The following is an 11,907-nucleotide window of genomic DNA, read 5'->3' as shown; positions in this document are numbered from 1 at the left end:
CTGTAGATTAATTAAATTATTAGCCATTTTCCCACAAAAGCTGTTTAATCAGCATAGTGAAGCCTCTCATCCATTGACATCCATTCAAAAAACAGCCTCCGGTCTCCTTCCCTGCGTACCGCCGGGGGCGGAGCGTTAGCATTAGCCCTTAGGCTTTTTTGGCTAAAGGTTGCAGGCTTGCCTTCCAGTGGCTTTGGCCACGCGGTCAGAGGTAACCAAGCAACAGCCAATCAGAGCCTGTGTTCGAGAATTTATATTAAGCGCTTTACACCACTGATGGCAGTTCTCGGAACGCACCTGACAGACTAAATGACAATATAAGATCGACTAATATAGGCTTCTTTCAAAATGACAAATGGGATGAAACATTGTGGATATTAAATTATATTTTCGCGCCGAATGTAATATGCTTTTTTAAGTGGATTCTAGGACTGCAGTTTTCCACCACAACGAAAAGAAGAAAATAATTATTCTATAACATTTTAAAAACTTGTTTTAACCCGCCACTATGGAGTCTGATAAAAAGGTAAGGTAATATTGCCTGCCTTATAAATATAGAGTAGTGATAATTTAACGGTATAGACTACTTTTAATTATAAATGTTGTGCTTTACCTAATTTTGTCATATAGCCTACCGTTTAGAAAGTTTGCCAGTAAAGCCTGTAACTAGATGGGAGAGAGTTTTATCTGTTTCAGTAGTTAAAACTGCCGGATTTCATCTAAAACAAACATTTAGAGTGACTCGAGTGGTCAAGAATATGAAAGCACATTTCATTTTGACGAACCAAACTCTTATTTATATTTTTGAGTTAAGGTTTATATTGTACCTAGACAAAATAAAATTGTGTGACAAATTTTTCACTGTTAAACTGAACCATGTTTCTTTCTTTTGCCTAAACCCTATTTTTTTGTCTCCAGCAACAAAGGTCTCGTGTCATGAGGTCTAAATCCTTAAGTAATGAAAATATGTGGTAAAACCTTCTAATGACCACAGTATTACTCAGATGTTTAGAGGAGAAACAGATTCATTACATCAACCCTTTGTTTCACATTGACATAAATTTGATTTATCTTGTTTGCCAGGGAAGTAAAGTGATGAAAGAAGAAGGCAAACATTAAGGTGATCACAGCCTCTTCTGAACAAGAGAACTAGACAGCTGCAGGGTTAGTTAAGGTCACTAAGGAAAAATAGACACAATGCTTTGCATTGTTAGTATTTACAGAATATTTACAAAATAAGAGAAAATGTGCTATTTTGAGACACTTGTCTCTTTCATTAGACACCTGCTTTTAGACCTAGAAGGAAGTTTGGCATGTTGAAATTTATAGTCAAATTAATTTGAAACATTAAATGGCATATTGATTCCCTTATTTCATACAAACTCAGAAAAAAAAACATACGAAAGCTGTCACTCGGAATCAACCACCACTTTGCACTTGATTAATGTATATGCATATGTTATTTATAACTGACTAATTTTTGTAGAACCATGAAATTTGGTTTCTTTTTATAATTGTGTGTTAATAAGAGAGCAGTGCTTTTATTATTGAGCAAGACTGAAGAGAAAAGTACTGTTGCAAACCTTTTAAGTCTAAACCCCTTTGTTTCAGTTGACGTTGTATTGGTTATTATTTTTTCTGTATGTTCATTTAATCTGGAATGTTAAGCTTTTGCTAAAGACTTGAGGCCTACGTTAACCAGTAAATATGCAGAAAAATGCACATTAATTCATTTGTTGTTGTTTTTTCAGGCATTTTCTACGCTAACTGCAATTAACTGCATGTATTAACCTGTGGATATAGATGTAAACACACGTTTGAGTCAGAGCAGTACAGAGCATGGCTGCCAGGGGGCGCAACTGGCCCACCGTGAACCTGCCACAACAGTTAACTTCTATTGCAGGGAATGTTTGCTAAAACGCAGCGGCCCTGCAGTGAGCAGGACTCCAGATTAAAACACTATTAAAAGGCTAGTGATGTAACCTTCTTACGCTTGAGAATAACTGGTTGTTGATGGGCAGACGTTTGGATTCCCAGAATAATATTTAGGTTATTCTCAAAATGTATAGGGTAGTTTGTGGGTTTGGCTTTTTCTCAGCTAACGGGGAACCGTTCTGGCAAGGTTCTCTGATAGTTATGAACAAATATTATTCCAGTAACGTCAATAGAATGGTTGTTCAAAGTTATCTAATGTTCTCAAAACGTTAGCACAAAAAATGTTATGTATACATCGCTCATGGAACGTTTATTCTTTCTGAAATGTTTTAATTGGATGTTCGTCAAACATTTTTAAATGATACTTGTTTCAGAATGTCCAGAGAACATTCACAAGTAACGTTCCCATAATGTTTGTAACATGATACAACGGAATGTTACGTTTGTATAACCAAAAACATTTATAAAAAAGCATTCAGAAATAATGTTTTCATATCTTAATAGAAACATATTTTGTATGTATAACATATTTAGCTGGTTTAGTACACAAATATAAGAGTTTTGCTCTAGTTGAGATCAAACATGGCTCTGAATATAGATAGGTGATATGCCGGGAAAGAAAGAGCATGTATAAAATCACATGTCAGAGTTACAGTGTTTTGTATAGTTAATCTGACTCTATGTGCTAGTGCTCAAGAGAAAGTTTTTGTCTTTGAAGGCCTGTTGAGCGTGTTATGTAAAAGCCTGTGGCTGTTTGAGTGGATTGGAATAAGAGGCTGGAGTAGTCATGGTATGTGTGCGTGCGTTAGTTCAGGTGCTGCCAGATCTGTAATAGGATCATACTTGATAATCAACAGGGTTTCCCTCATTCAGCATCTTACATGTTACTGTATAGTGGGTCTACAGTTCTGTGGAATAAACTGAACCATTGTTCATATGGTGGTTTAAAAAAAAAAAAAAAAAAAAATTAAAATATTGCAACAGTTCCATTTTTTTCCTTTAAACTTACAGCAAAGCCTAACCTTAACCCATGTAGTTACCTTATATTACCAGTACTTTCTTGGGTAAGTATACTGTAAGGGCACGTACTGTAAAATAAAGTGTAACTGACCATTGTATTAGATACTGAGTGAAAAACTCCATAGAAACTGCACATTGAGTGTACACCTTTCAACTCCCCTGCATAAAATATCTAATCAAGCTCACAAAGTCTATTAGTAATCTTTCACGTAGCATATTATTAAATTTATTTATCAGCAATTAACTGCCAGTATTTATTAAACAGCAGTATTCTCTATATTGTTCTATAAAAGGTTGAATCAGAAGGATTCAGTTATGTTAACATATTTTAATAGATTCAAATATTGCTGTATAGTTTAACTCAAATGTTGTTTCTCTTCCCTTACAGCAGCTGACGCTTAATCTGATGCTGGCTGTTGGGACCGCTGTGATTGGCTCCTTGCAGTTTGGCTACAACACAGGAGTCATCAATGCCCCTCAGAAGGTGAACACTTAGACATGTATCTACAGACATGACACATGAATTGTCCTATAAGCAGTTATATATTTGCATATAGCTATTTGATAAATTGATATAGGATTATTTTTTCTCTATTTTTTTTTTTAGTATTGTTGATGTTTGTATGTTAGCCTCATTATGTAATGCATTTAATTTTAGATTAGCTGTAAACTGTATGCTGTATTAATCATCCTTCTAGAATAGCCTATTAAAATATGCTGATTCACACGTGCAGAGCGGTCTAATAATAGACAAGCACTACTGAAACTCTTCAGATGAGATTCTTACAGCAGTCCGATGCCTTTTTTTACTGTCCATAAAAGGTAAAATGCAAAATGGGGCAAATAGATTCCCATTGTATTGCTATTGTTATGCTCATGAAGTCATAAAAAATGTATTAGATTTGCCTGTAGTCTGCAACAAATATTTTAAATTTTTGCACCATGAATAATGAAAGAATAAATTACCTTGACCTCTTTATGGGTCACGTCAGCTTAGGGTTCTGGAAAAATCCCACATACTTGAGAGAACTCTATATATAGAGTGTAAATCACGTGCCATAGGTTACATTAGTCTTTTAACGGGATGTCATCATTACTTTGCCGGGGACCTTAAGATTATTAGTAAATTGTTGGTGAGCATTTGTTGACCATTCAAAAGTTTGGTGTCAGGAAGAATTTTTAAAATGTTTTTTTTAAGAACTTGCATGCTCACCAATTATCTGATTAAAAATACATTAAAGCAGTTATGAGTTACTACTACAATTTAAATTAACTTTTTTTTTTTGTATGTATTTTAAAATTTTAATGTATTCATGTCATGACAAAGCTGAATTTTCAGCAGCCATTACTCCAATTTCAGTGTCACATAATCCTTTAGAAATCCTTTAAAAATCAATGTTGAAAAAGGTGTGCTGCTTATCTTTTGTTTTTACTGTCACTTTTGGTCAATTTACTGCATCCTTGCTAAATAGAATTATTCATTTCTTTCTAAAAAATCTTAATGACCCTAATTGTTTGAAACATGTTCAGCGTTATGAGTGAATAGTTTTTCTTTTAATTTTTCAATTCTTTATTTATTGAGGAAGAAACTGTTAAGTCACAATAATAAGCCATGGCTTGTCTATGTTTGATGGTTGATCAAGCTTAATTAAGCAGCTTCTTATGCAATCTGTTCTGACTCTGCAGTCAAAATACTGCTCCCTCTGCTGACTGCAATGTGGAACTGCTGGAGCAAATGACTGAAGTTGCAAAGTCATAAAATCATAAATTATTTGTGTAAACAATTTTTTTGTTTGTTTTTAAGAAAATTTTGCATTTAGGTATTAAATGAACACTCTCTCTAATGATTCTCATACCCAAGGAGTATTTTTTTTTTTCCCTCTTGTAGATCATTGAGAACTTCTACAATGAGACGTGGCATGGCAGGTATTCAGAGTACATACCATCAACCACTTTAACTACGCTCTGGTCCGTATCAGTGGCCATTTTCTCTGTAGGTGGCATTTTCGGCTCCTTCTCAGTGGGCCTCTTTGTAAACCGCTTTGGCAGGTAACTTGACTATCCATGCAGAACTTTACAAACACTCCACTTTGTATTCTGGATTCGTGTGTCTTTAAACTTTCCCTTTCAAATCTTTCAACAGGAGGAACTCAATGCTCATGGTTAATGTTTTGGCCTTCATATCTGCTGCTTTAATGGGCTTTTCCAAGCTGGCTGAATCCTGGGAGATGCTTATTATTGGACGCTTCATTGTTGGCCTTTACTCTGGCCTGTCCACAGGCTTTGTACCAATGTATGTAGGAGAAATCGCTCCAACTTCATTACGTGGGGCACTGGGTACACTTCATCAGCTTGGCATTGTCATTGGCATTCTCATGGCACAGGTTAATTAAAGTGTTTTTTTTTTTATTTTGAGACCACCTTTAGCAATCATTAAGCCTTTCTGATTGTTTTGATAGGATCTTTTTGTTCTTTTTTTCTATAGATCTTTGGTATTAAAGAAATCTTGGGGACCTCAACAATGTGGCCCTTTCTACTTGGCTTTACTTTTATCCCAGCCTTACTCCAGTGTGCCCTGCTGCCCTTCTGCCCCGAGAGCCCACGCTACCTCCTCATCAACCAGAATGAGGAGGCCAAAGCCAAGAGTGGTGAGTTTTTTAGGCCCCACTTAAAGGTGACCTATTATCCCCCTTATGCAAGTCTCTGGTGTCCCCAGAATGAAGTTTCAGCAAAATACCCCCCAGATAATTTAATATAGCATGTCCATTTTGACCCTATTTGGGTGAGCAAAAACACGCCATGTACCTTTAAATGCAAATGAGCTGCTGCTTCCGGCCTCCTTTCCAGAAGAGGGCAGAGCCTTTACAGCTCGTGCTTCAGATACTCCAACAACAGCAAAACTAGAGAATATCACGTAGCCAAAATATCAGTAATTGTCAGTAGCGGTGTTCAGCTGGTGTTCAAACCGGAGTCGACACAACTTTCAGAATGCAGCAGGACGTTTCTGAATGGTTAGTTGATGAATTTATGTAGTTGTGGAGTTAACTTTATTCAACTTATCGATTAGCATGTTCCCTAATGATCATCTATAAATTGTTGTACAGGTGCTCTTGTGGGAACTGTAGTAGAATGTTGGTATCAACCCATCTTTCAGAATCAACTTCTGTGCAAATCTAGCATTGAACTGACCCTCGTTTGCGAAGCAGTCTGGCGTAAAATGATTTGCACCAACATATAAGACTTTACCTCTTCGGCACATTTCCTTCATAAATGAAATTTATCCAGTGTGTCCTCATTGGCTCAGATGCCGGGAGTCTATGGAGACTCTTATGTTTATTGGTACAGCCAAAAACAGAACATTTGTAATGTTTATGTGGTGCAGACATTATATCAATAGGTGCTATAGTGAGTATATATAAATATGGCGGACTATGTGCGACTCACTCAGAGCGGTATCTATGCTAATAGGGCAGATCGTCACCAGTCATGGGTGGGGCTTGTCTGGAAAATCTGGAACAGCGTATTTTCAGACACTGCTTCTGATTTATGGGGATTATAAAAAAGGAGTGGGTGGATTTTTTACCATTATAGGTTGGTTGTTTACACACACTGTGGACACACATTAGTGTTCAAACACCACGTAAAAGTGAATTTTGTATAATAGGTCACCTTTAAGATGTTTACTAGATGTTTTTGCAGTCAGCCTAACCAACTCATCTCCACAGTGCTGAAGAAGCTGCGTGGCACTGATGATGTGGACGCAGGCATGCAGGAGATGAGGGAGGAGAGCAGGCAGATGATGAGGGAGAAGAAGGTCACCATCCCTGAGTTGTTCCGCTCATCGCTCTACCGCCAGCCCATCTTCATTGCCATCATGCTGCAGCTCTCCCAGCAGCTGTCCGGTATCAATGCTGTACGTTTTTCTGTTTATTTCTTTATCTAGTATTTATCTGTCAATCCATCCATCCACCTTTCCATCAAATTCAACTGCTTGTTGTTTTAGAAATACCAGGTATTTATTTATTTATTATGATTTAAAGGTAAATAAAACATAATTTAGACATACATTTATTTTTAACTTTTTATTTTTTATTATTATTTTTTTTATTTCTTATTAATATTATTATTCATAAATATATATTAGAACTATTAAAGGGTTATTAAATCTGTTCATCATATAAAATGATCGTGTCTCTTCACAAGACTTGGATTAAACCACTCAATTCATATGGATTCATTTTACGATCTCTGTATGACATTTTTGGAGCTTTTTGAAAGTTTTGGTTAACCTGGACTTTCAATGGAGGAACAGAAACCTCTCAGGTTTCATTAAAAGTATCAAAATTAGCCAAAATCTTAGGGGTTTGGAATAACATGAGAGTAAATTATGACATAATTAAAATTTTTTGGGCGAACTTAAATATATATTTATGGGATAGTTATGTATTAAGGGTTTTAAAGTGATCTGCGGAAGTTGGATAAAGGCTGTGTCAAACAGAGGCAAGTGAAAATTTATGGAAAATTACCTAAACTTGTTCGTGAGATGTTTATTTGTTCATCTTCAGCTAATTTGTTCCAAATAATATAAATAAATAAATAATGTATTACAAAGCTGATTAGTTGGCCATTGGTGCACCTATTAATGCTCCCATGCAAAGTAAACCACCTTTTCTTTATTTTAGGGCAAGAATAATATAGGCTTCACAACATATGAACATAGAAACAAAGGATTCAATTATATAAATGTGTAAAAATCTAAAATACAGTAACAAAAAAACATATTCTGGTTGAGGACCATCTGTATCTGCCATTTCATAAACGGTGATTTGCATTTGAATGTAATTGTGTTTTTCAGGTTTTTTATTACTCTACTGATATATTTGAGAGAGCAGGGGTGTCAGAGCCGGTCTATGCCACAATTGGTGCTGGAGTTGTGAACACAGCATTCACAGTTGTGTCGGTAAGTTAGTAAGAGTAAGAATTTGTCTTTTATTTAGACCTGTGACAGTGTTTTGGTTGAAAATGCTTCCATCCCCCTCTGATTTAGCTGTTCGTAGTAGAGCGAGCTGGCCGAAGATCACTACATCTTATTGGGCTGATGGGAATGGCTGTGTCTTCTGTTCTCATGACCATAGCTATGGCGCTAACAGTATGTATATGATCACACTGATATACTACATTTCTGTTACTGTTTTGGGTGTAAACTGTAATGTTTAAAGGTGTTTATTCGCTAATCATCCTTCCCAGGACCAACTGAAATGGATGTCGTACATCAGCATTGTAGCCGTCTTCAGTTTTGTGGCATTTTTCGAGATCGGACCAGGCCCCATCCCATGGTTCATTGTGGCAGAACTCTTCAGTCAAGGCCCCAGGCCCTCTGCCATCGCTGTCGCTGGTTTCTCCAACTGGTTTGCCAACTTCTTAGTGGGAATGTGCTTCCAGTATGTTGCGGTATGGAAACACGAACACAGTAATATTCTTTCTTTTCTTGTCGTTCTCATGTGTGTTCAAATACTCACTGGTTGTTCCCTTTATAGGAACTGACAGGGCCCGTATGTTTTCATCATCTTCACTGTCCTCCTGCTGATATTCTTCGTCTTCACCTACTTCAAAGTTCCTGAGACCAAAGGCCGAACATTTGACGAGATTTCGGCGGGCTTCCGCTCAGGGGGAGAGAAATATACCCAAGAAGATCTGAACACACTGGGAGCAGACTCACAGCTCTGAGTTTATACAGTAATGCTATAGACTAACCAAGTTACTATCCTCGGCATTAGCACAGTGGGTAGGTATGTTCACAATGGCAAACTACCTTATTACTCCTACTAGGAATGCAGTAGGTTATGCATTGTTTACTGCAGATTTTTTTTCTTTTTCTGACTGCATTGAATACCTTGCTGAAAAATCCAGCATTGCTGGTCACCAGCATAAGAGATGCACCGATACTAAATTTCTCTTCCGATACCGATAGCCGATTATTCAGAATGATATCGGCCGATAACAATAGTTTGGTTTTTCTAAGGAAAAAGAAAATCTCTCCCAAATAATGTTGCAAACTATACAGGGAACCCTCTCATTTGGTACACTACAATATTAGAGGTTACAATTAACAGCAGAGGTATTATATTCAGCTGCTGTTTATTTTCAGATATAATAATTACACTCAAATAAAAACTGAAATGTCTAAAACTTAGTATCACATAAGGTAGTTTCATAAGCACTTGTCTTCATGGCAAATTTGCACAAACATATAATTAACAGTAAATAAGCTCCTCTCTAGTGTTTATATATATATATATATATATATAAACATTTGTTATGTTTATTTATATATATATATATATATATATATATATATATGTAGATAGCTAAGGAACTGTGAACATTGGAAAACATTCTTGAGGTAAAAGTGACATGATGTGACATATTGTTCACAAGCTGTTTTATTGACGTCTTTCCGCGGTTGAAACACAAATAAAGTCATTACATGAGACATGATCCATTCTGGTAAGTTGTACAGTATATTTCAACATACCTTTGATGTTCATTCATGTTTTTCGAGATATAGCTTGTATTGAAGAAGGAAGAAAAGACTCGCGCTCCGAGCTGCCGCTTAAACTGAGGCATTACAGCGATCTGACACGTCACATTTAAGAGCGTCAAAACCATAGGTCAAAACGCCATTTATTGTTTGAATTTCATGATAAAATGGACAGAATTTGAAAACTGAAACTTTAATTCTTATCAGAAGTAATAAAGCACAAATCTTTTTGCGATTATTGGATGGGAGGCGCTACAAATAATATTTGATGTAGGAAAAAAACGCAGACCTGGCACACGAGTGATTTTCTTCTTACACACAGTATGTATGAGTTGCAGTCTGAACACGTCTTTCTGCACCCTTTTGATTGACAGGATATAATCGGCAGTTTTTAAACAATCGACCGATGGCCGATAGTGATAATAATAGCTTTTATCGGCCGATACCGATTGTTAGCCGATACATCGGTGCATCTCTATAAGAAATGTTTTGCATGCTGGTCCCATCAGCTTAGTTTTTCTTGAGAACAGCATGACCAGCACTATACCAGCTCAAACCAGCCAGGACCAACACAGAATTCATGCTGGTTTATGCTGGATTGTTCAGCAGGGTACTCAAATGACTTGCTATACATTTGCCAAACTGTGCATTATTTGACCAGTACGCACTACTTCTAAATATTTACTCACAAAGTTATATTAAACATTGCAAAATTACTATATTTATTTCTGGCATTGTAACCAGACACATCTCTCTAACGTATAACATGCAACAATATAAAAACTGTACCATATCACAGTTTAATTTTTTTTTTTGTAGCATACTAGTATATTTTTAGATACTGTACTTTTATTTTTTCACATACTATATTTTTAAAAAATCTGTATGAAGTATGGTGTAGCATGCAGTATTTTAATATTCCATTCTGAATGTTCCCACTTCATATTCAGTAGCTAAACAGCAACACAGAAAGTCCTAAACCTTCACTGATTGTTTTACTTTATTGTTTTTCTCATTCTGAAATGGTGAATAGTATCTATATCTAAATAATAATCACAATGTCTGCATATTCAAATGCATATGAATAAGGTTATTGTTTATTTGTGTACTACTAGATCATTTGAATGATTCAGTTAGCACAATTGTTTTCTTAGACTTGCACATTTAACCATTTTAACGATTCTTTGCTCTTGTCCAGTCAACACATGAGTTCTGATATGTCTGCTGATAATCAAGCATGAGTATGTTAGAACTGCATATTGCAACATTATGGTGTCAGATTATGATATGTTTATCAATACTTGAACTGTAGCTTTACCAAGGAGTGTCAAGATACTAGCACAATGAATACAAACACAAAACAATTATTTAATTTTATATTGCCGTCCTGCTTCTCAGAAGTGTGGATTAGGTATCTAATACTGTATGAAGTTTAACATCTTTCCAAATCAGACCATCTCATTTTGACCTCCAATAAATTAACTCAACTAATATATATATGTTATATTATTATATTTAAGAAGAAAAAATGATATTTTTAGATTCGTGCATAATGTTTATGATGCTTGTGTGATGATGAGAATTTAGCATATTCATATTGTTTATTTTGCAAAAGTGCAATAATTGTTCACATCCTGTTTATTTATTCCACTTATGCTAGGCATTATGAATGAAACAGGCTTCTAATATTTTTTATGTAAAAAAAAAAAAAATGTATTTTTATGTATAAAGGTATATGTGCTATGTTGTTTTCACTTAAAATAGCATATACTGACATTATAGAACCATTCATCCAGAGGATGTAAGTAAGTTCAGGTTTACTAAAGCATTTTTTAATAGATATGCTTAGTACTTTGCATTTTTTTTTAAACTTCCTAAAAGATGAGATATGGTTTTGTTCAGTATGTCACATAAATTGCATTAGAAATTCAACACAAGTGCCAAGACATGTCCTTGCTGGGTATCCTATGTTTTCTAAATAATCAATTTTTAGTTGGAAATAAATCAAATAAACAAAACTGCAACAGAGGAAAATGTGTGTTTTTTGCTTAGTCTCTGTTTAGATCATTGCTTAGTACAAATGTTTACATAAAGGTGTTTAAAGGGTTAGTTCACCCAAAAATGAAAATAATGTCATTTATTACTCATGCCGTTCCACACCCGTAAGACCTTCGTTAATCTTCAGAACACAAATTAAGATATTTTTGTTGAAATCCGATGGCTCAGTGAGGCCTGCATAGCCAGCAATGATATTTCCTCTCTCAAGATCCATTAATGTACTAAAAACATATTTAAATCAGTTCATGTGAGTACAGTGGTTCAATATTAATATTATAAAGCGACAAGAATATTTTGGGTGCGCCAAAAAAACAAAATAACGACTTATATAGTGATGGCCGATTTCAAAACAC

At 35.5% G+C, this 11,907-nt stretch overlaps 1 protein-coding gene across 1 annotated transcript; it reads left to right on the top strand.

Annotated features, from left to right (window-relative positions):
• Positions 1–269: 269 nt before the first annotated feature.
• Positions 270–11,530, top strand: LOC127505366 (solute carrier family 2, facilitated glucose transporter member 1). The gene is made up of 9 exons (XM_051880850.1): positions 270–526; positions 3,344–3,439; positions 4,844–5,004; positions 5,099–5,339; positions 5,441–5,603; positions 6,681–6,868; positions 7,811–7,915; positions 8,003–8,104; positions 8,203–11,530. Exons 1-9 carry the CDS (start codon positions 509–511, stop codon positions 8,497–8,499), a joined length of 1,371 nt encoding a protein of 456 aa, XP_051736810.1. The 5' UTR covers positions 270–508; the 3' UTR covers positions 8,500–11,530.
• Positions 11,531–11,907: the final 377 nt, after the last annotated feature.

The sequence above is a fragment of the Ctenopharyngodon idella genome, chromosome 22, assembly GCF_019924925.1.
Source record: "Ctenopharyngodon idella isolate HZGC_01 chromosome 22, HZGC01, whole genome shotgun sequence".
Taxonomy (NCBI): domain Eukaryota; kingdom Metazoa; phylum Chordata; class Actinopteri; order Cypriniformes; family Xenocyprididae; genus Ctenopharyngodon; species Ctenopharyngodon idella.
This window is presented reverse-complemented; position numbering and strand designations above follow the sequence as displayed.

Excerpts from the sequence above, each read along its gene's own strand:
- LOC127505366 (XM_051880850.1), top strand. Across the intron at positions 5,005-5,098 it reads TTTGTAAACCGCTTTGGCAG|GAGGAACTCAATGCTCATGG; the intron begins GTAACTTGACTA and ends ATCTTTCAACAG. Across the intron at positions 8,105-8,202 it reads CCATAGCTATGGCGCTAACA|GACCAACTGAAATGGATGTC; the intron begins GTATGTATATGA and ends CATCCTTCCCAG.